Here is a 25093-nt window from a genome sequence, read left to right as displayed (position 1 = left end):
ATTGCTTCCCTTCCTAGAAACCATAGATAGCAAAACATTTGCTTTTGCCTCAGAGTATCTGTATGCTTTTAAAAATCCCACTAGGTACTAGGAAAATCATGGTGTAGGGAACACTGAGCCTGCTTTCTTGTACTTCCCCTTCAGCAGAGGTCAGAGCATTTTCAGAATGATGCATGTTTTAACTGGAAGCAGCCGTGCCTGAACATAGCTGGGGTAATGGAGGCAGGTGTTGGCTTCTGTGGGTTTGTTCACGTGGATTGTGCTTTTTTTTCCCCCTTCATCATTCAAGGAGGATGAGAGGCAACAAACCACAGAGCATCCTAGCATCTTCTTCTAAAACATTACCTTGGTTCTGGCCCCAGATGGCAGAGTCAGAAATGGGAGACCTGTTCCAAAACCGTGGATCTCCTCCGTGCGTGTGCAGCCACCTGCCACGCATTAGCTTGGTGCACGAGCACGATGCTGCACTGCAGCTCCCCACATCAGCACCAAGAGGGTGGGACAGGAAGGAGCTGTGCTGGTATCCTCGAATCATTACAGTAACTCCTGTGCAAGTAGTCCCATAACCATAAAAGTAGCACATAAAAGGTGTGTTAGAGCAACCTGCTTCCTCTCTTATGGGAACACAGTTTTACTGGTAGAAAAGGCTGTATCAAAACAGGTGATTCTGCGTCAGAGGGCTTGCTTTGCTTTAAACTGAACAGCTTTACCTAGCCACTAAAGCAAGCTGGAAGCTTGTGTTTATTACTTTTTAAAAGTAATTTTCCACAGTAAAGAGCAATGAAGAGATTAATCGTAATCTCAGTTTAGTTTAGAAATTTCTCACCTGGGTGTAAGTTCGCTACTGGTCTCCTGCTGTTACCAGTGTTTGGTGCAGCTTCACCACTTTGTTTATTTTCCTCTCTGCAGAGCGAGTCGGAGATGGTGGACCATCTTGTAAACACCGAGATCAACAGCCAGCGCATCGCTGCCGTGGAAAACTGCTTCGGAGCATCTGGGCAGCCTTTAGCTGTGCCAGGAAGGGTCCTTTTAGGGGAAGGAATTTTAACCAAAGAATGCCGCAAGAAACCCAAGCCTCGGATATTCTTCCTTTTCAACGACATCCTCGTGTACGGGAGCATAGTGATCAACAAAAGGAAGTACAATTCCCAGCACATCATTCCCCTTGAAGATGTCACTTTGGAGACGCTGCCGGACACCTTGCAGATGAAGAACCGCTGGATGATTAAAACCTCAAAGAAGTCCTTTGTGGTTTCTGCAGCCTCCCTCACAGAGAGGAAGGAGTGGATCAGCCACTTGGAGGAGTGCATCAGGCATCTGCTGACAAAGACGGGCCGGCAGCCCTCCACCGAGCACGCTGCCCCGTGGATCCCGGACAAGGCAACCGATATCTGCATGCGCTGCACCCAGACCAAGTTCTCCACGCTCACCCGAAGGCACCACTGCCGCAAGTGTGGCTTTGTCGTGTGCGGAGACTGCTCCAGGCAGAGGTTTCTGATGCCACGGCTGTCCCCCAAGCCGCTGAGGGTCTGCAACCTGTGCCACAGGCAGCTGCTGGCAGAAAAGAAGAAGGAGGCGGAGGCCGGTCTCAGGCAGCCGGAGCAGTTCCACGCTGCCGTGCCAGGTTTGGAACCTTCTAGTGGTGACGACAGTGACAAATCTGATGATGACAAAGTAGACCAGTGGCCAGCAGAAACAGAGTTTTATACCTCAGAAGTATCTTGGTCGTCTTTCCATAGCTGACCTTCTTGGGAGCAAGGGGCATTTGGAAACTGGGAAGCCAACTTCTGGCCTCCAATGCATGTCCTTCTTGATATTGTCTGTGGAGGCCATGCCTGGGAAGGCAGATATTGGCCCCTGTTTGTGTTGTGTGTTTTGGGGATAGGGTTGGGAAGTTGCCTCTGTTAATTCTGAGAATTTGTGTCATATAATACAAGCAGGAAGAGAAACTGCTTAGTGAAGAGCAAGGACTAAGGTAGAGGAGACCTGCAGATTAGTGCTGGTCCAGATGAGTTCACCTTCTGTGCCTTAGTTTTCCTGTCTGCAAAAAATGAAGCAATACTAACTTCTTTTCTTAAATGTTTTGAGATCTGCTGTTGGAAGGAAAAGGAGCAAGACATTTAAAAATGCTTGTCTGCTAGGTAAGAGTTTGGCTTCTGAGTCTAAAGGACCTCCAGATGGGGCACTGTAGAAACCTGGTGCTTTTGATGCCTGGGGTCTGTTTTCTCTGTGGAAAACAGAGAACTTCCAGGGCTGGCATCTTCCACAAGCATTACATCTACTTTAAAAAATTCTTATTGAATGTGTGCAAGCCCAGCTGGACAGTTTCTCATTTCTGTATGGCAAGATAAGCCCAGGCTTTGGTTTCTACGCTAGGTTTTCTGAACCTTGGAAACACTAAGGGAATTGTGCTCTGAATGCAGAGAGGTCATATGAGGCTTGATGAGAGCAGCCTTTGCAAAGTGCTGGTGCATTCAGCTCTCTTGTGAAAAGAGGCAATTTTGGTGATGACAGGTAAGCAGAGAGGGAGGAGGAGGAGGAAAGAGGGTGAATAAGGTTTTTATGTAGAGGAATGAGGTAAGGAAGAGGCTTCCTGAAGCTGACTAAACTAAGTGCAGATCTCAAAATAGGTATATTCACCATATTACCAAAGGCTTCATTAACTGAAGATAAGAGAGTAGCCCGGGGAGGAGTTGCTAAAAGTCTTGAAGGAAGATCCAGAAAATGCCTTAAATTAGGATATTATGAGGTGCAGCAATTCACCTTCTACTTGCTTCCTGAGCAAGGCCCCAGGGAAGTGGATGCTTACAGGTGTGCTCATCTCATTTGCATCAGTCTCACTGAGCTCAAGTTAAGATCCCGACTGTGGTTTTTTGGGGGACTAGAGCCTAAGATTTTATAGTTAACTTAATTTGAACTTTTAAGTTCATGTCAGGTTAGAAATAGACCGTTTTTACTCAAATTTTTATCCTACTATAGTGTGGGAATAAATATACTGCAAGTTAGACAACAGCAATTGTATTGCAGCAGACATTTCTACAACAAAATCTCAATTATTTCTTAGTGTATTTTTGTACTGTGTATTTTATATTCTGGAAAAGGAACATGGCTGAGAGTATGCTTCCAATGTTGCAAGCTATTTCTTTACCATTATCTGGTTCAAATACTGCATTGCATGCCAAATGGCCAGACTGAGGTTTTTTAAATTTATGTTTAAAATAATCATTGTTACTTTTTTGTAAACTGCCACTGTCAAATGAGTTTGTATTATCTGAGAGTGAATAAAGACATGGCCAACAGGAAGAAGCCAAGAAAACACAACAGCAAAGTGTGTTGTTTTTTTAACAAGAGTCTTAAGAAGCAGGACACATGCTTTGATTTAAGTATGGCCAGCCCAGCAGGAATTCTAATTTTTCAGAAACTCCTCAGTCATGGAATGAATGTTCTGGTTTTCCTTCTGCTATTTTAAGGTGCATACAACTGAAAAAAATGCTAAATCTGATGCTTCCTTTCTGTTTATCCCATTCTTTCATCTGACCAAGTTTTCCAATTCTTTTGCAATCCTCTGTGGTAGTTTATGTTAATAGAAATGGTATTTTTCCGGTGGGGACATAGCTTAGAGTGGGTCAACAAACTTCATGACCTAAACAGATGTTTCTGTTTTTTAAAGTAATAAGTACACAAATCTCTGCTTTTCCCATCCCTCTTAAAGTTCAGTAGATAACTCTGAGAAGCATTGATTGTTTTTATAATGTCTCCCACCCACCAGAAGAGTGTATAGAAAATGCAAACAGAAAACGACCTTAAAAATAAATAGCCATTAGAACAGTTCACAAGCCAAAAATAGTACAGTTGTCGAATAAGCTTCCATACTGAAGTCCCTGTTCAGTACTCCTTAGTCAGGCAAAACTCCCATTTCCCTCCCAGTAATTGGTTCAGAAATATATTCCAGATTTCAATCTACTCCATAGTCCTCTTAGTGACCAGTTTTTAAAATCATATATATATATATATATAAAGTCTTACTATTAACAGGCCCCAAAAGAGCTATGAACTGTTCTTATACACTAATGAGAAGCAGTCACAGCTTTTAAAAAACCTTTGTTATAAAGCAAGACCTTTTCTTAGTCAGAAAACCAAAAATAAAAGGAAAACCTTCTGCATATGTGTGGTAGTTCATGGCCTTTCCTTAAAGGCAGAGATCTTCCAGCAGCCCTCACCTTCCCCTTCCTTACAGAAAGCAGGTATGGAAAAGAGTCAAGGATAGAGAAGCTGTGATACCCTTGAGTAAAAGGGTGCCTAGTTACCCTCACAAACACTGGCATTTTGAGTATTAGTCTGCACGTAGTGTTTTGGAGCTAGGATGCACATTAGCACTTGCATTTCCACAGACTTCCAGAGAGGCTGCGGCTGGAGGAGATTTGAGAGGACATTTCACATGGAAGGTCCAAGTAGCCTGTGACTTCTAAATTGTTAATCTGTATGGTAAGAAGAGTCTGCCTAGGAAAAGATGAAGAAATTTAAACAAAGACTCTTCTTTTTTCCCTTCTGCTCTTTAGTTTTCTTAGTCAAACTTGGGAGCTCAAGACTGGGATTAGAGCCTGGGGCTCCTGGCTTACAGCCTGCTGAACACATGGGTTTTACATTGCTGTTTGTGCTTTTATAGCCCATTTTGGAGTTTTCCAGCCTGATTCCACTCCATTTCCAGTGTATTAATAGGGCATTTCCTATTTTTTTTTTGTTCTTGTTTTTTAAAGCTACATAAATCTATTACCAGAAATTGGTTAAAAGGAAGGGATCATAAAGCACCCAACAGAGCAACTGCATTTGAAGGAGACAAGCAAAACTGGAATTTTAACATCAGACCTGCTGAAATTGCTGGGGATTTTCCAGCAAAATGATTGAAAAACAGAGTTAAAGGCCATGCAATTATGGAATCCACATCAGCTCTCCAAAGTCAATAGGATAGGGAAAATGCTGTTACTGTGGTAGCCAATCCTAAAAGCAGAATGAAAGGTAGCTGGGCGATTTCATTTGCAGTAATTGAAAAGAAAGGGTCAAAGAGCTTCAAGGAAAACCAGCCTTCCTGGGAGCAAAGCCAAAGAACCACAAAGTCAAGCGCACGGTGCTGACTCAGCACCGTTCCCAGGCTCACGAAGGCAGGAGCACGAGCCAGCTTCACTGTCAAATTACTGCTCCAAGCTACTTAAACAGTTTATCCAGGAAGGAATTTTGGCTCTGCCACAGCCCATGATACCTTCAGTTCTCTACTATTACAAGGTATTTTTTCAATTTTCTTCATTTTGGGATTACCGGTTAACAAAACGAACTGATGAGCACAGATGGCCCCAACCTTAGCGCAGAGGGCTGAGCTTTATCTCAGACTAAAAACACAGGCTTCTATTTTCTGGCTTTTTCTTCTCTAAACCTTTGATATTTAAGAAAGGATTTGAGAGAAAGAGGAAGTTAAACTGCATTTACGGTCACTTCCATGGAGGACACAGGATTGCAAAAGAGCCCCAAGAAACAATTGCCCAACCAACCACAACCTGAGCACTGGAGACGCTCTCCACAGCCTCGGGCCACATCCCAGGGATTGGGAAGGAATTCCCTGTTGGCTCAGAGCAAGCTCCTCAGCTCATGCCGAGTACAGTGTACTAGTGAGGATGAGCAGGATGAGCCTCCCCAGCTGAAGCAGCAGCCAAGAGCGCTGGTTAAGGGAAGCTGCCTCAGAAAGGGAGCTCAGCCCAGCCCACTCCTAACTCAGGTGGGAGAGCACATGGGTCCCCAGGTGCCAGCAGTGACCACTCTAATCTCAGATAATCCTTTCCACCACAGGGAAGGCCACACTGGCCTGGTTTTACCGTATCCCTGTTGAAAGGGGTGATCAGAGGCCTCTGGCGAGTTCCTGTTTCCACATCGTGAGGTAAAGGACAGGGTGCAACTAATAGCCAGGTCTGGTTTCTGCTGTGTGTCACGTGCAGGGGAAATCATGGTACAGCACACACGTGTCAAACAGCCTCTCCTGCCTGAGCATCATCTCGTAAAACCCCCGAGCTGAAAGAGCAGCCAGGGCTCAGTTCCTGGGACAGCAAACAAGGGAGAAGAGGCAGGCAGGGAAACAGCATCTAATGCTGAGTAACACTGAGAACTCCCTTTGAAGTTGGCACTTTGTTTTCTTTCCAGTCAGACCCAGAAATGGAAATAAGTCATAAGTAGGTTTTCCGTAAGCGGTTCACAGGCAATAATAGCAAGTTTCACAACATGTCTCCAGTTCCATATAATAGGAAGGGTAGAAAAAGAGAAGGAGCTAACTATAAGATCTGGTTCTGCCCTTTCCTGCACGGTCCTGCCGCACTCGTGCCATCCAGCACCGGCTTCCCCTCCGCAGCAGGGAGCCCTGCACTGCTGGGGCTCCCAGGGCTCGCCTGGTGGAACGCTCCTCCTAGCTTTGTCTAGCCTCTTTTATTTAATTACTTATTTATTTTGATTAAAGAACACTTGGTTTCTATTTCATGAAAGCATATTTTGTCCTTATACTTTTATCCTAAAAACAATACATTTTGGTGAGAAGCCTTAGAAAAAACAGGATTTGGGAAGGGAAAAACATTAGCTCAAGGCCAGCCAGGCCTCTCTTCCTCTAACAGCGAACAATCAGAAATAAAATGTCACTTTTTTTTTTTCTCTCCTTAAATCAGAATAACTACACATAGGGTACAAAGAGATGTCTTATTGTTTTCATCTTTATAAAAAGTCCAGAGATAGAGGAATAAATGTGACACTGAGGCCTTTCACACTATTTTATCCTCCTCCCATCCAAAGCCACCAGAAGGAATCTTCTCCCATAAAACACTTCCCCAAATAACTATTAGCCTATGTGACCACACTAAGCACAAACACAGATTCAAGAGATACTTGATCTATTCTGACATGAATTCATCTCTCGGATTAATGCCCTAATTGATACGGGATGGATGTATCTTCTGATTGTGAAAATAGATCATCCAGGCATCAAAGAAAGAGCTAAGATATCATCAAATACATCCTGTCCCATACCAAGTGAATTTTTCCCCAAACAGGTTCATCCAGCTATTCAAATAGCTAATTTATTGTAAGGAGAACCAGCACCGGCTGCAGTCCCACTGTCATTCAAGAAGCTATTCTTTGTCTATCCTGTATTTACACACAGAGTGTGTGTGTGTGCAGGGGGAGAACCTCTGTGTGACCTGCTGGACTGATGCTTTAGTCCAAGTGCCACCTCCTCTTCCTATACATCACCAGACAAGCAGTACAATCCCTGTGCCTGGGGCTTCCCATCAGGAAAGCAGCACTTACAGAGGGACTGTTACAGCTCTCCTCGACTGTTGTGACAGCATTTAATGGCTTAAATGGGGCTGGTACAGCGTGCAAGCCAGCAAATCCAGAGGCAAGACAGAACTGCCAGCATCCTGGTCACAACTCCTCTGTTTCCACCGCCTGTCTGGAGGAAGGCTTACTCAGCAGCAAGCTTCAGATAACCTAAACACTTTCTCTCTACTTCCAAATAAGGGACTTCAGCATTTACCAACCAGCTGCTAGAAGCCAGGCAGCCCAGCACCATTTCAGTGCTTTCTTAGTCAAAAGGGCCCTCATGCATCTCTCTAAGATGTCTCACACCCCAACCCTGCTCCCTTATGGTGCCAGGACAGGGACAGACACCCAGCCTTGGCAGCAGCACGAGAGCCACAGCCCCCAGGAAAAGCAGAAAGCACTCACTGGGTCACCCTCACCCTGGGGCAGCCACCCCAGCAGAGCTGCAGCAGGAGGAAGCCACTCAGGCCTTGCAGGTGCTTCTTGTCTCACAGGAGCTGTTTTTTCCTAACTTGGCAGGATCTACCTACTCCCCACTACACTCCTAACACAGCTGCTACTATTTACTCACAACAGCGAGGAAAGGGAGGAGAAAGGCTGTGCCTTAACCCTTCCAGGGCCTCTGCCACATAGATCTCTGCTTCAATTTGGGCAGGAGAGACACATTAGCCCCTAGACGTGAGCAGGGATGGGCCAGTGTCAATCACCCTGATCCTGCAGCCAGCAGAAAACTTGGCCTGCCTGGCATCAGACCAGAAGGCTGAGAAAAAACCCTTATATTTGTGCTAGGTCCCACCACACATGCAGGATGTCACACATTGCAGCCACCTGTTTGCAAGGAAGCAGCCTTAGTGGTGACAGGTCCTGGGAAATCCAACTGGTAAACAGCTATGGCATTAATCAAGGCAGGACGACGCACAGAGACGGCTGCTTTGCTATTTCAAGACTTCACCATTGCTGTTGGTGTTTCTGTAACACAGCAGTTAGAGGTATATTAGAAAAGCACTGCTGTTAAATTTACGTAATTTCCCCAATATTGTTATACCTGTGCCACGGTGCAATAAATTTGGTTCAAAAGCTCATTAGAAAAGTCAGATGCTGGCACCTAATGATGTTCATAGACCATTTATGTGGCTCAGATACCCCATCAAATCACACAGCTTTTTCTCTCTGCTCCATAGCCTCCCTCAGCTGCAGAGTCTGACACAGCAGCTCATTTCTGTTTCACTCCTTTGCAGCAGAGCACAGCACAGAGAGGTGTGAAATCTTCCAGCCTGCAGAGCTGCAGGAGTTTTGCAAGACTCCAGCGCACCCAGGGCTGCTGCTTTGTAGCTGAGTATTTAGACACGAGGCTGCCATTCCCGAAGGGGCACTTCCTAACCCTGCTCTCTGGATACGTGGCAAAGCCACAGGGATGCTTGTTCTATTTGACCACAACATTGCTTTCATAAAAACGGGGTCTGTGATGCAGCGAGCCTTGTGGTGTCTCATGGGGCCCTGTTGCCCAAACACGGTCCTTCCCAGAGCTTCACGTCTGCTAGCACTCCAGGAAGACACTTACAGAGTGTTCATCGTTTTGACTGAGAGTCTCTTTCTCTCCCTGGAGACTTGCAGAAATGAGAGGCCAGCACATGATGGTGTCACAGAAGGAAATTCAAAGCACGCGCTCATTTTAGTCATCACAAGTTCGAGAGACTCTGCTAAAATGTTCCTCCTCTGCACAGCTTTGTCCCCTTTTAGTGTCCTCACCACTCAGGAGTGATTAATCAAAAGTGGGGGATTCATGAACAAAACATAGAGCCCACAGGGATTGCAGCCCCTCTCCCGCTTGGGGAACAGGGAAGAGCCCTGCACTGGAAGGGCAGCTGACCATTTAACAGAGCATGAGCAAACGCAGCTCCCGAGAGGCAGCTCTTGCATGCACTTCAAGATCCAGATGTGGTATCAACAGCTGTTTTGGCCAAACCAGACTGATCACATCCAGTGCAGTTTTGCCTCCCACCCTGCAGCACTTGAACTTTCCCCTCCCTGCCTGTCCTCTCCCGCCCACTCCCCCGTGGGAGTTTGTGCGTCTTCTGTGCTGCAGAGGCTGAATTTTCCTGGAGTCAAACTCACATAGCTATGGTCCGTGGAATGTATGCTGGCATGTGGAAAATTCCTAACTTCCTAAAGCACGATGTATCTCACCAAATGTGCTCAACAAGCTTTGCATGACAAATACGTCTGCAATCCGAGAGTCGACTGCAGGAAGGACAGCAAGAAAAAAAGATGTGTGTTTTTCACACAAACTTTTAAGTACTTCTGTGAGAACATTTTACATCCCAAAAAGAAAATATGAAGAACTTCTGAGTGAGTATATGATGCACAAAATCCCTCTCTGTAAAATAACTTTGCCTTCTGCCCAACAAAACAATAGTATGATGGTATTTTAATGTAACCTCCACTGTACCGGTGCATTACTTCTTTCAAAATAGTGTTTGATTATTTGGATTCAGGTGGCATGAAGACATCATGATAAAGGACTTTTCTCTTTGGAGCAAGTAATAAAGACCATTTTAATTTCCATGCTGACTCTGCAGTCTAATCAGAGAATAGGAAAAATCTGACTGAAGATCAGTTTTGCTATGCTTTGCTTAATCACTTATTTGTACACTGGCAAGTCTTCAGGGAGAAAGGTCCATTCCTGAGAAGGGATAACAGACACAAAGGCAGGTCTTCCCTGTTACAGGAAACACTTTCCTTATAACATGAAGTGTGCTGCACTGTTTTCAGACTTTGATTACTTTGGCAGCACATGTTGTATTTTACTTGCAGTAGCACAGATGCTGGCACAACACTACAAAAATTATTTGTGCTCAGTGCACGTTTGGGATGAAGTATGAGAATCACCGTAACAAATGAGAGCAGTTCACCTGCCTGGAGATGGGTAGGGAAAATGTGTAAGAGGCAACGACACAGTGATACTTCCTCAGATTTAGTCTCTTGGCAGCCAGCATTTTAGGACTTTAAGTCAGTGGCTGCATCTGGTCTAACGTGCTTAATGATCCTTGCTGGCCCTCTCTTCCATAAATCTGCCTAATCACTAATTGAACACATTTTGTTTTGGCATCTAGAACATCCTGTGCCAATAAGCTTCACAATTCACTTCTACATTGTGTGAAAAAATGCTTCCTTTACCTCAGTGATTTCAATGGGTACACCCTGACTTTTATGTAATGTTATTGTTCTTATTACTCTCTGTGCCATTCACAGTCCTTATTAAAGCTCTCCCCGTTAATGTCTTTTCCAGGCTGAAGTTTTCTTTATTTGATCTCTGTCTGCAGAGATGTTCTCCCATACTATATTATCCTTGTCTGCATCCTTCCTATCTCTGCTCTGCCCTTCCTGGCTCAAAAAGGACTAATCAGATGGACTGAGCAGACTGCGCACAGTATCGCAGCGGTAGCTGCAGCCTGGGTTTGTTCAGTGACATATCAAAGTTTACTGTCTTGTTCTTGTTTTCCTTCCTCATACGTCCTAACTTTCTTATTCACATTCTGAGCTGCTGCTGAGCTTATATTTTAAGAAATGTACCCACAATCACCTCAATAGGTCATTCAAAAGCTATCTTTAAATCTGTCTGATGAGAGTTATCTTCCCCCTATGGATATGATGACTTACCCATCTACTGACCAATTGCTCAAGTTCACTCTAGCAGCCCATGCAGACAGAAAATTGCAGACTCTGGAGTACTGGGGCAGGTAACTTAGTTGCAGTGAAGGGTTTCGAAATCCTGCAGTTAAAATTGAGCAGATCCACTCTTTCTTGACATGTCAGAATAGCACATGCACGCAGTGTGTGACCTATTTTTCCCTTAGTGGCTAGGACACATGCAACACAGTAAGTAAAATAAGGCACCAGCAGCACAGAAACTGGGGCTCTTCAGTTCAAGCACAACCAGATGGCCCAGCTTTAACTCTGGCTCTAGTGGCCCTGAAACTGTACCCTCTGGACAGGGTTAAAAGCTGCCAGAGGCTGCAGATGTTACAAAGCTAACCAAAAGAAATGGGGCAGCTTTGAAGTTGTCTCATCTGGTGGGGGTGTGGAAAATACAAGCAGACAGCAGTTGGTTAATTGATTTCCTCATTCTTATCTGAAGACACCATCCAATATTGTTTTATTGCATAACAATACAATACAGTTAACGTTATGTAGAGTAGAAACACACACCTTTGTCACAAGGCTGCTTGGCAGATTAATTAGTATCGCCAGAGCACTTTGAAGATGTAAAGCACTATGAGAGCGCTCCTTATTATCCTCACTGCTACTTATCATCAGTCGTGCAAAGCAGGGCTAATCTTCGCCCTCCACCCAAGGGGATGCGCTGCAGCCATTGTCAACAGCCGAGTCCCACAGGACCGGGGCTGGGGACATGAAAGACTGAAAGGAGGATTAGGCTCAGCAGCAGCACAGGCTCCTGCAGAGTTAAACTTCAGAGCGGGAGGAAAGCCTCAAGAATGTAAACGGCTGCCAGGCAATGGAAGGCTGTTCACTGTGGTTATGGAATAAGTATTTCTATATAGAGATTCCTTGAGAAAATGGCCTAAAGCTTGGGAAAGCAAGCAAGCCCCGTTTTGGAAACCAACCAAAGTAATCCAAGGCCCCTTAGCATTTTATAACTGACTTGGTTCCTGCATATGCAACTGATGTAAGTGCAGTTCAGTAAAAGAGCCTGCTCCATGAACCAAAGTTACCTAGTGAGGAGGCACAGAACAGGAAGCCTTTGCTCTAATACAGTATTTGCTCTAGAGCAAGTCTTTGCTCTAACACAGCATTTGCTTGACTGTTTTGCCCTGTCCCCTCCCTTCCTGAGTTGAAGCATTTGCTCTTCCTCCCTGCTTCATCTTCTCCTGAGATGAAATAGCATATTCTGCTTTTTTTTTGTACACCTCACTGCTCTAAAGGAAGCAAGGTTTTGAAAGACCTGGTTATGTAGGGCTTAAAATTAATCTGAAAGAGCGAGGCAGGAAGATTAGATGGTCCCCTCATTTTTGCTTAGAAAAGTAAAATAGTTAAATCCAGCGAGATTTCAATAAATGTAGACAGAAGTAAAAGCCATTAGTATTAAATGTAATCATTTACCAGATAAAAATAATATCCCATAAAGAATAACTATTGATACTGTTACCCAAATTGGAAATACATACAGATATAAGAATTTACTGATATTCTTCCCCATTTACTCACACAGTTCAAGATTCAGAGGGATTTTACCTTAAATCATTCCTGCCCACTGAGTAGGAAACAAGGAATACAAAAATATTTGTGTTCTCATCAACATTCCTGGGCAAGGTCTAATTAAAAACAAACATCACTGTATATGTTTCAGTCCCCGGAACAAAAAAGTTATTATATATATATTCTTAAACACATCATTTTCCATTAACAGATAAGTGAAAGGCATTCAGAAGAGAGACAGTGAGTTCCTTAAGGTCATCCAGCAACCAAGCAGAGGAACCCCCAGCAAACGACCTCTCAGAGTCCCAGCCAAAGGGGCTTTCCACCAAGCTGCACTGCTTTCTTCAGAGACAGCTGAAATGTTATCTTTGGTGAAAGATCAGCCTTGATACCGGATAAAAACCACGCCAACTTGAGAAGCACAAAGGTAAAAGATCAAAAGCAGCGTCTTTACCAAACCTGAGAACCATCATGTTCTTGTTTGCATATATCCTCCCTGCTGAACAGTCATCTGAAGAAACTGGAATGGCTTCATTTTTGCAGGCTTCAGAATAATTTTATATATTTACCTCTTAGGCTCTTGTGGAATTAATAAATCATACTTAATGAGAAATATTAGCACAGACTTAGTGCAATTACATGATGAATGTTTGATTTCTGGCTTACAGCAGGAAAAATACATAGATTTCTGTGATCTCTAGAAAAGTAAAGATGAAACCTCATGTTTTAATTAGAGGCTAATAGCTTTAGTTCGCTGTAACATAAAGGACTTGTTTTGTTTTCAAAAAGCTTTCCAACCCGGCTGAAAGGCTGCTCTTTTAGCCAGTCTGGAGTTACGTATCCGCTGAAGCGACCGCAGCCTTTCTGAGGAGATACTGCTTTCCCTGAAGGGCTGGTAGTCCGGAGGCAGCATTGCTCTGCACAAGCAGCCAGCCAGCACCCGAACACGAGAGACAGACCTGCTCGTGTGGGCAGAGCTCAGCAGGTTCTACCACTGCATCCAGGCAGGACAAAAACCGCAAACCTGCCCATGTTTCTATGGTTAGCACCACTGGAGCTGCTGCAATGTTATTAGGAAGCGACCTTTATATGCTGTGTGAATCTGAACAGACTTTTAATAAATACTAAATATTAATAACAAAATGCTGATCATTATCATTCCCTCCCCCTTTTTCTTTTTTTTGCCATCAGGAGCTTGGTATTGTCATCACCATCTCACATAAAAGCAGCTGTCAGGGAAGCTCAGTGACTGTACAAGGTCATCCAGCAGATTGTTGCTGCAGCAGATCAATCTGCCTCCTCAATCAATTAGCAAAGACAATCAGCAAAGCATCTGTACAAACCATTCTTCTGTTCATAGGGAGAAGGCACTTATGGTGCTGGCAGGGGAGAGAAGCAGCCAGAGCACCCGTGGAAGTGCAACTACTGCTTCCCCCGATGGCAGGAACCCCTGCGTGCCCAGCTACACAGCACCCCCTCCTGACAGCAGTCCACATAACCCACATGTGAAAAAAGAATGAAGACTTACCTGGCTTGAGAACAATCCTCTCCAGCAAAGCTCTCCATGGCTAAATGCGTGTAGTGTTGGAAGAACAGAGCTGCCCTGAGACAAACAGTGGGAGTAAAGCTAATTCATGGCACTTTCCATGTTGGAATAGGTGAAAGCTGATGTGAAATGAAGCAGTTGGAGCCAAGAACAGCCAGATCCTCTTCATGTTCAAAAACGAGCTCTCTGACCAACCCTCTTCGACCAGATTACTGTTACTGTCTAGGTTCTCATCTCCAGCTGTTATCTCAATATTAATAAGTCGCATTTTTGTCTCAAGCCTCAGAGATCTCAGACTGCTCCATTTTTAAAATTCTCTGTGCTCTCTCAAGATGCTAGACATACCACTGAGTACGGCAGAGGACCACGTCAAGCCAGACATTCCGCTGGTCATTACAGGGAACTCTCTTCCACAGATGAACTTCCACAGCACTCAGTGCTTTCCTATGGGTCATTAATAGGAACTCATGAGAAATTAGTGGGACAAGTGATGAGAGCGGCCAAAGTGGCAACAAGACATTCTCCTCAACAAGCTGTTTATGGGCAGACAAAATTGAAGGGATGCCTATTTGAGGAAGGAAACCTACTAAAAAAAGTTCTCATCAAATTGTGCATCTCTCACATTAACAAGGGTACAAAGCGGGAGCTACCTGTCTGGGCTGCTTCTGGACTCCTCAGCCCTATCAAGATGCCCATCTAGACACTATAGCTCTGATGGCCTCCATCTGCAGCTGGCAAGGATGCTCTCACAGACACAGCAGTTTGGATCAAATCAGTAAAACAGTAAAAGAGGAATACAGCTGTGCAAAGCAAATGCCTGCTGAACTAGAATTAGAATGGTGGATGTTGGCTAGAGCGATATTTGGATGATTTTCCTTTGACATGAATGATATTTTTTTCTTGATGATTAGGTAGCAGAGTAATAAACTTTGTGACATGTTGGCTAATTAGGATTGGAATGCATTTTGACTAGAAAGAAAATGCGTTTTGCTGTAACTGATATAATTAGTGAGAAATTATATGTTGACTTATACAATGAATATTTTCTATTTACAAGCTTAAGTGAAGATGGTATTAGTGAAAAACAAAGGGATTAAGAGTATCCTGAGTTTATTAACATGGTATCACATAATCCAGTTAATAAAATCAGATATAAATTAGCTGGTTTGGAGTTAAAGAGGAAGTCGATAAAGGTTCATTTAAGCAGTTCTCCACAACAACAACTTGATGCCTGTCATTCGTCTTGCTTGTTAGAACAGCCATGCTTGTTTGTTAGAACAAATTCTGACAGTAAAGAGTGCTTGCCTTTTTTTTTTTCTCTGTGCAAACATAAATCCTTTCAATGACTTGAGTCACTTTTTAGAGGAGCAAACTCTTAAATTCTAAACAAACCTAGCACAGAAATTGGAAACTTTACTAAGCAATTCTAGAAGGTAACGCACAAAAGCGAAAGGCAGGCACAAGCATTTTGAAGCAGACACGCAGAAGAAAGCTGCATCAGAAGCCTTTCCCAAAACAGTATTCAATGGGGAAACTGCCTTCACCACCTAGCTTTTTGTATCACTGCTTCCGTTGGAGACTGGCCTGGCAATGCACAAGTGTAGTAGTTTTAATATTTTTTTGGGACTGCCCAGACTTTGATTTCACTACATTGCTTTATAATATATTCACATTTCATAGCAGAAAGTTCACTGCAGATAGTTGCAAGGGAACGCTAAGAAACGTCTTAGCAAAAATATAAACTGGTAATTGGGTCCACATAAAATGAAAGCTGTCAGGAGCAGAAGCAGTTTAAGCACAATTAGTGTGAGACACAGCTTGTAAACTTCATTAAGACATGACTTAGTGCTGCTTATAAATCTTAAATATTTCTGACTAGATGGTAGCAGCAGATATCAAAATAAGATCTTTGAAGGTCAAAATGGAGCAGAGCCCACATCAACAGCAATTAAACACAGACGGTTGGTCCTAAACAACAGGAAAGAGCCACTGCTGCAGGCAGGCTTGAAGATGATCAAACTGGGAAAGAAGTAGTGACAGGTAAATCCCCAAGCCCAAACAACTGTTCCTTAGTGCCCTGTCCATACAGTAGTGGCCAATGATTCTTCACAAAGTGGCTGTTGCTCAGCTCACTAAAACCACTTGTCGTTAATAAGTAGAAAAGTAAAACTGATCTCCTTTGTCTGGCTGCATTTTCTCATAGTTAGAGATAGGCAACTGCAGAAAAATATTTGTGCAGTCACAGCCCACAGGAAAACCACCATGAACTTCATCAAGACATGTATATGAATTTGAGTTCATAGCTGGGCTGATAGTCATAATATAATAAAAACTCTCAATCCGTAAGTTTGATGGATTAATAGAAAAAAATAAATTTCACCTGCATTTCATGGAAAAATGCATGTGCATACACTTATGCATACACTAACGCAGCCTTAAGAAGTCACATACCGGCTTCAAATTTAAGAAATATCTATTTGCCACTAGATGGCAGATGTCAATTCCTAATCTGTTGGAATTAGCTGCTTAAAATATACATACATACATATATACATAGGTATTCCCTCCCTTTGCTAACACAATACTTTACCATCATGTTTGCTTTCTGTTTTTATTTCAGACAGCTTAAGAAAAGCCGCACAGAGAGAAAAAAAAAAAACTATCTAAAAATACGCCATCTGCCAGTGAAAATCAATCTTGATTCTATCACATCCACAACCAAACTGGGTTAATAACCAGCACCACAGAGGGTTTCCATACAAATATGTGCCTCTCCCCGCAGTGACTCCTTCGGCTGCTTCCCAGACTGCTGGCACTGCTTCACCTCGTTTCCCAGGGGAGAGCTAGGCTGCACACTCAGCCTGGACCTCACGCAGCTGCAATGCATTTCAGAAGATGTCATCCCCTGCCTGTGGCTGCTTCCACTATCAACAAGGGATGCAGTGGTGGGGTCGTGTCTGTACCAAAGAACAGCAACAGATGGATATGAACACATTCTCTTACAGCTGGCCTTTCCCCCGCCCACCGCAGATGATCAAATTTGCTGAAGGGTACTTCTGCCTTGCCCGAATTCCCTGATAAGGCGCTGCAAAGAATATTGTGAGGGCCTTGACACCACAGGACTGAAGTCAGAGGAATAAAAATGGAAATTTGATCTTCCTACAGCATTCTCTAGTGAGAGATGGCATAAATCACTGAAATAAAAAGAGAAAAAATATTCTCGGGAATCACTTGTTCATTCTTCCTTCACAGTTGTGTTTCAGGCTCTTCTAGGCTGCAAGTACTAGTTCCTAAATAGATCTCAAAAGTCACTTTGGAGTAACAGTTGAGCTGGATTCTTCCTTTACTATCAGCAATTTGTTTCAGATCAAACTGCAAAGCTGCCTGAAAACCTATTGCTACTCTTTCGAAAACAGTATCTGCTGCCTTCCAAGCAGCTCCATACGCATCAAACCTGCTGAACAGTGACACAGAAAACAGAATCCAATTTTTTCTGACTAAGCAAGGATTCTACCTCAATTTTCTCATAACCTAGTTAAACTACTAGAAATCACAATCACTAAGAGCATGCTGTATTCTGTATCACGAAGTTTCTCACGGGCTAACTCAGGTTATGGGCAGCAGGGCTTGGCATAGGTTACACGGGCCCACACAGAGCTCTGAACTACCTGGAACAAACTTCTGTTGGTAACCACAGGTTTCACACCCATTTACACAACAGTGCAGGATGAAGGATTGACATGGAAAACAGTTTAACATTATCAAAGTGTATAAAAGGAATATTTAAAAGAACACCCTAAGAAATAGGGTAACAAAGGAGAGCACAGGACTGGGACTCAGACTCTTATGTCATTTACTATTCACTTTTTTCATTTCACTGAAAAGATGTTTTCTAATGATGAGAAGAAACAATCACTGTTGCCTACGCCAGATAGGAAGGTAAACTGGATTTATTAGTGACAAATTATAGCAGCAAACTATTTTAATCAAACATGCACAATGGCAACTTTTTAATTTAAAAACTCTCAATTTAAAACAGCTTCTAGAAATCTGATCACACAAACACACAGACAAACAGGAGTCTTTATTTTTAGAGGAAAAAAAGAGGGAGAGAAGTCATCAGAACAGTTTCATTTGTGTTTTTATATATAAAAGAAGGCACATCTGTACATTTTCCATTCATTATCTTGATTTACAAGTGCCTTGTCGCAAACACTGAACAACTGGTAGGACATTAAATAAATTTTCACTTCAAGTTTACGTTAACTATGTCTGGGATGTCATCCCATACCACCACTCCTAACTGCTGACCGACTAGTAGGAGGCTGTTGTCTTGGTCAAACTTCAGCAGCCAGTACCTAAAGCCTTTGTTTACTTTAAAGCAAAACATATCCCACTATGATGCTTCATAGGAATTCAACAGAGTATTATTTTCTCAAGAAAATCTGTTTCACCTCAAAAAAAAAAAAAAAAAAAAAAAAAAAGGCAAGACCTTGCCATTCCAGGGTACCAGGAACAACTAACTGCATAGTTTGTCTTCTTGTGGCTCTAAGTGTCAATTAGGCATTTACTTCACATCTTACATAAAGAAAAAACAACTTAAGAAACACAATAAAAACTAAACAAAGAATAAAGAAAGGCTTGAAATTTTTGAGTTCACAGTAGAAGTCCCTTCCTTCTTACAACTTTCCTTTGCAGGACTGAAATAGACAGTAAGTAAAACTCCTCACAACATCCAAGCTACTTTAGTGCCTTTGTGACATTTAAAAAAAAAATTTAAAGCACTTCTGAAAAACAACACTAATCCATCCTATGTAAAACACAATGCCTTAGAAAATTTTATCCAGGGCTAACAACTACCTAACACCAACCTCGCAGAAGTGTAATTCCTTTCACCGATTCTGAATTCGATCCCAGCTTACAGTGCATATTAATTCAAAATTACATAGCAAATCAGTACCAAATAATGTAGTAACCTAATCCTATCTTCAAAGGAAAAAAGACAGGTCTTCCTAGATCTATCATTAGTAGTAATAACGAGTTAATTACTATGTTTAAGAATCACAACTGTTACGGTAATATTCATTACAATATAAAAAGCCTCTCTAGAAAGTTTTATTCTGCATACTGTATCTCTGCTCTTAGCTCTTTCGTGAAGTAATTTACCAGCACTGCCAACAATTTTTGCTGGATAGCAGCATTTCCCATTACAAGAGCAGTCAGCTGAGCAACGTCAGTCCAGTCTAAGCTCCTGAGAATAACAAGGGCTTCATCATAGAGCTTCTGCTGCTCAGCAGGAGGCAACTCCAGTAAAATCTGAGGGACCGGCCTGAACTGTCCAGTAGTCATCCAGGCACCAAGCAATCCACCAAATGCTCCCCCTAGAAAATAAAGAGAGATGTTACTCTCAGATCACTTAATGTTACAACTTGAAATTCTATCAAGAGGCTGCATTGGTAATGTTCCCACCTTTACTAGAAATCAATGCAGAGTTGTGGGGACAGGATACAACTTTAAACTAGGTTTATACACTTTATAAACTAGGTATATACTCTTTAAACTAGGTTGATACTTTACTTCAGAGCACAAAGAACTTTTAAAGCTTTTTACATCAACAGCAATTACAAAGAAACTCATTACAAAAATCTGAACTAACAGCTTAAAACCCTAACTCAGAAAAGAGACATTATTCCTTAAGGCACTGATCTCTTTAGGATAAGTTGTATCACTAAATAAACCCTACCCAAATCAAAATATATAACCAACAGCTGCTTTATCAGTCCCCATCCACACGTAATCTCTTACTACAGCCCTTCAGAATGATCCAAGCTTTCTAGTTCTGTAAAATGGGAGACCGAAGCCTCCCTCATTCAGGAAGTCAACACTTCAGAAGGTGTTCCTGCCCCTACGCAGGAACAAGCATCAGTTTTGTGGGGGTATTTAGACATATTCAACCTTTCATCTGGGAAACGAATATCCTCTTACCAGCCAAAAAATACTCTCAAAAGCAGAGTTGCTCTAAGTCATCAAGACAACAGCAGAAGAATCCTGTATAACTGAGGTGGTAGTTGTGACCTCTACTGCTGAGACAGCGTGACAGCCCTACACAGGTTTGCTCCTTCAAACCTACCAGGCCAACTGGCCAAGTAAGTGCTTTTATAGGGAAACTTCACAGGATTTAGAGCACAGCCAAGACTCAGATATTGTGATGGAAGGAGTATCTTCACTACTGAGGTGTCATAATTCACTCTGTTTCCAGAATTCCCATCCTCAGACAGTACTCCTAAAAGGTGATTTACACACTCACTAGGATACAGTTTTTCATTGGATAAAAGTTCTTTAATTTGCACATTTTATTGAGTTGGCAATTTTTTCCTGTGATATCAGTGAAACAGTTGAAAGCCAATGGCTGAATGTATCTGCCAGGAACCTTTATGAAAATATTTGATTTAGGGGCACTTAATGCAAGAGTCACTAGAAATATACTGCTAGTTTTTCAGGTGGGTGCTACAGAGGGAAGGTAACTTATCCTCTAACTCTTTGTGGAGGACAGCAGTAAACAGAATCCTTGCTATGCAGTCACTGACCTACCTGTGTAAGCTGAAATACATTTCAGTGCAATCTCTGTAACTCTGCCAAAATAGCCACAGCCCCACGGACATTTACTTCTACAATTTTAAAAGTTAAACGAGGATCTTCTGATTTAGTTGCAGTATAGCTACAATACAGCTTTTTTTCTATATTATTTGTTATTATATACTAACAAGTAAAATTGTTCCAGCATCTCCATTATCAATGGGTGAAGAACATTGAACTTGACTTGGAGATACAGACAACTTAAATACTGGAACAAATGAGGAAACACATCCAAGAGTAACTTCAGTAGATCTAATCATCTCACTCAGGAAGGTGACCAATCACATTCTAATTGTACTTCAGACCTTATATACTTAGAAGAAACTCATACTTTGAGCCCTTGCTGACTTCAGGCATGCATCTCCCCAAATTATTATTTTCTGCTATTAATTGTTGTATGTATAACAAAAGCAACCATCCAGCTTTATTTTGTACTTTCTGTTATAGTTCTCCACAGACTATTTGGTATTTTTTATAATTCAACCTCACTAACACTCAAGCAGGTATTCCGGAGAAAAAGATCACGTTCACCCAGAAGTGGGCAGCAGGCAATTTTAAAATAGACAAACATTATTTTTAATGACATCATTTAGGTAGATGATCCAGTTTCCCTGCTAAGGTTTGACTGAGAATACTTACCTTCCTTTGGAGTCCAATTTCCTTTTCTCTGTACTCCTGGGAATCAGTATTTTTGCACCTGAGCTCACCTGCTCCTCATTCTCCATCATCTTTCACGTTCCTTCACCACTGGTGACTCTTCCCCTCTCCTATTCACACCCCTGCTAGGGGTGCAGACTCTGCACTAGCAGAGCCTACACCAACAAGCTCAGAGCCTTTAGGTTTGCTCTGTTCTGTGCCACACCTAACCATGGTCTATCTCAGTGGATGGGAAGTAGCACCCTACCTGGCAAAAACAAATGAGTTTTTGAACAGAGGAACCAAAATCTAAACCCCAAATATCTGCAGGGCTTCCTGTTTTCAGCAAAGCAGTTGCAGCCAGATGGTTACTATCATTCCAGAAAAAAGCATGGTACCATGTCTTGCTGATGCACACCTTGTCAAAAACCCCTTACAAAAAGCTGAATGACAAACTGGCATCTTGTTATAGCTCAGCAACACAAAACCTCACCACTGCCTGCACTGCCCTTCACTTCACACGTACTACACACTGGCCTGCTGTTTTCCCCACTCAGTCTGTTGGCCGGTCCGCATATTCCTAGAAGGAAACACTTACCCACAGCGATGCCGGCGGGACCCCCCACGAGGCCCCCGATGAAGGCTGTGGCACCCGCGAGCAGCGCCCCTCGACCAGAGTGTTTAACAGCAGCCGTCATCCCCTTCTCCCGAGAGAGGTGGCAGAACAGCTGCATCACGTCGTCGGCCCTGATGGGCATCTTGGCTCCTTAAGGTCCTGAAAGAGATGATTTAAGTCATGTTTTGATCCCTGAAATAGGGACTAAACCTTGCTGATCAACTTTTTTTTTTTTTTTTTTTTTTTTTTAAAAAGAGTTTAGGAGACCACGAGCTTGAAAAGGTACGGTAAATGCATGAAAAGAAACCACTTCCTCATTCCTTTAAAAACAAGTCAAAAGATAAATCTATTTACAAATAGTGAAGCAGCAAGTGAAACTAAGAGACAGACCAGAGAAATCTGTATTGATGACAAATTCAAAAGTCTGAACATGAGCAAGTAACAGCAATGAAAAATTTAAGAAAGAGTCTGTCTAATTTTCAGCCTATTATCTTTGCCTCAAGCAATTGCCATGTTCATTCAGCACTGCATATGGTTCCAGAGAAAAGACAGAGCAAGGCCACATTTTAACATAACTAGAGAATTATAATTGACAATCTGACAGGTATTTCCTCCTTGTCGCAGCTCTTCCAATAACTAACCTGTTTATTTTCACACACCTATTCTCATCTCTGTCTTGTGAAAGGTTTAAACACTTCCAGCCTGTTTTCTGAAAGGACATGGGTGGCTGAACACAGAACTGAGGTCAGCAAGCAAGAATAGTCTGAAGGCAGGAAACAGACTTGGAAGGGAGTTGGAAGAGACCACTGGGAATACAAGTAAATGAGGGGGGCAACAGAGACAGGGAATCAGAAAGGTGCGGGTGTCTGTGTGCCAGGAGACAGGACTTAAACCAATAAATCTCCTTTGTATCATCAGGCAGAGGCAGGAACGGGAAAATAGGAGAGATTGGAAAGGACAGTTCAGAAGGAAGGCTTCCTTGGAAACGCTTTTCATGGAGTATAAACTAGCAGCCTTTCAGGGCATTCACTTTTCCCAGACGGAAACAGCAGAAACCAGGAGATGCTGCTGCTCAAGGCAGCAACACGCTGCAGACCAGCAGAACCTCAGCTCTTGTGAAGGAGCTCCCAGCTTCTGCTGGGTTACACCAAAGCAGCCCAAAGCAGAGTCACTGCCTCCTAGAGATCTCTCATCCTATCCCATGGGATCACAAATCTGCTGGCAACACAGAAGTTTGCTGATCTTCTGGCAACTGACCTTACAATGCTCTCGCTTGCTGTCACTGACCACCTCCCATCAAACTGACTTCCACAATTTCCTAAAGCAATTTAACTGCCATGAAACTCAAACAAGAAACCTCGGGTTTCTGCAGTATGTATTATCCTCAAACTAGAGAAGAAACAGCAAAAAATAGTAATTCATTGTTTTTGCTTTAGTCCTCTCACAACCCCTCCAAACGGAATAGCCATCAGAAGCTAATACGTGTTTGGATTCTTTTTTGTCTTGACTGAACAAGGTTCTTCACAAAGCAGGAAACTTTACCCTCAACTTTAAGTGTTTCAAAACAAAATTCTAAAAGATATTAAGAGACATGCTCCTTTTTGATCTCTTGGCAAATTAACTTTTAGAAGTCATGCATCAAGTGCTGCATTCAATAATCAGTATTAAGAAAGCTATAGTTAACTATAGGCTGAAGCTTTTTTAAGTGTAAAGCACAAGATGGACCCATTAAAACACAAAATATATATTAAAACATACATGCAATTAAAACCTTTCCCTAGAGATTCCTGTGTTTAGCAAATGATTGTGCAAATTGGTCGAGTAGGCCAAAGTTCCAGAAATCAGAAGAACCAGAAGAAAAACAAGAAAGTCAGACCATCATTAACCTGATTTGATGATTTCAGTTTCTGATGAAGGTACTCAGATGATTTCCAGCAGCGATGTATTTTTTAACCACACAGTTTTAGAAAAGTAATTTATTTTAACAGTGTATTAGCAAGTTGCAGCACAGAGACTTCAGAACAGTTTCATAAGCAGGCAAAAAAAAAAAAAAAAAGAAAAAGAACACAGCAGCCAGCTTGCTTCAGGCTAAGGCAGTCAAAAAAAGGCATACAAACCTCTGCAGCCACAAACCTACCATTACATAGACCGTTAGGGTCAGCAAGAAGCCAACTGCAAGAATGAAGCATATAAAGCTATTTTTGACAACAATCTAATGATCAGAACGACTGGAGGACGAGAATGGAAAGATGATCATAGCTGAAAATGTTAGTGAACTACAGAGGAGCCGGAATCTTACTCCAGATTAAAAGGGGCTGGTATTTTATGTGTGTCAGAGGCAGAATCAAAAGATAGCCAAAACTATTTTTAAACTTCGATTTTGTAACTGACATACCAAAAAAAAAAAAAAAAGTAATTTGATTCTAGCAGTACAGTGCTGACTTCAGATTGGTCTGTACAAATTCTACCCAAACATGAAGAAACACAAGGAATGTAAAATACTGGATCTGCCCCAACAGGGGGGTGCAGATGACAGTGACATACATAAAACAGCCTGGCTTTCAGAATTGTTGAGTCCCCACACTTCCTTCTGCCTTCATGTGACACTGAGAAAGCTCACCACTTCATACAGAAAATACCAAGGGTTTTGGAAAATAAACTTGAGAAACCAAGCTTCATTGTACAACAGTACATAAAGTGTATAAAAAGCCTTTCTGTTTTTTTCTTCTTCCCCTGTCGTTCACATTTGACTGCTATCTCCCACCACCCATTTTGTGCTCTCCCCAGATCTCATCTGAGATGCTGGACTCCGGATACATGGCGCGACGCTCACTCTTTCTCTCCAGGGACCGGGTTTGCAAAGTGAGCAACTCTACCTACCCCGAGCGAATGCCATGTGTCACTCGGTTCAGAATCTACAAGCAGTGAGTTCCACTAAACGGCATAGTCTTTCAACAACAAAATGACTACTTTCTGAGAAGTGTCATAGAAAGAATTAAAACAACAGAAGGACTCCATCCTACCCAAATCACTGAAAGTCCTGTTAATGCAAACAACTGTAGAGGGCCCCAGATGCTTCTCTGGTGTAAATC

General features: G+C 42.5%; 2 protein-coding genes across 2 annotated transcripts; one reads left to right on the top strand and one right to left on the bottom strand.

Moving 5' to 3' along the window:
- Window positions 1–912: 912 nt before the first annotated feature.
- Window positions 913–2502, top strand: PLEKHF1 (pleckstrin homology and FYVE domain containing 1). Its single transcript, XM_010216870.2, has one exon. It carries the CDS (start codon window positions 922–924, stop codon window positions 1741–1743), a length of 822 nt encoding a protein of 273 aa, XP_010215172.1. The 5' UTR covers window positions 913–921; the 3' UTR covers window positions 1744–2502.
- A 16383-nt stretch (window positions 2503–18885) lies between these two features.
- Window positions 18886–22184, bottom strand: CUNH19orf12 (chromosome unknown C19orf12 homolog). Its single transcript, XM_010216871.2, has 2 exons — window positions 21984–22184; window positions 18886–19494 (listed from the first exon to the last, which is right to left on the bottom strand). Exons 1-2 carry the CDS (start codon window positions 22141–22143, stop codon window positions 19229–19231), a joined length of 426 nt encoding a protein of 141 aa, XP_010215173.1. The 5' UTR covers window positions 22144–22184; the 3' UTR covers window positions 18886–19228.
- Window positions 22185–25093: the final 2909 nt, after the last annotated feature.

The sequence above is a fragment of the Tinamus guttatus genome, unplaced genomic scaffold (genome assembly GCF_059628265.1).
Source record: "Tinamus guttatus ecotype Peru unplaced genomic scaffold, ASM5962826v1 Tinamus_guttatus_pri_ptg000674l, whole genome shotgun sequence".
In the NCBI taxonomy this organism is placed as follows: domain Eukaryota; kingdom Metazoa; phylum Chordata; class Aves; order Tinamiformes; family Tinamidae; genus Tinamus; species Tinamus guttatus.
This window is presented reverse-complemented; position numbering and strand designations above follow the sequence as displayed.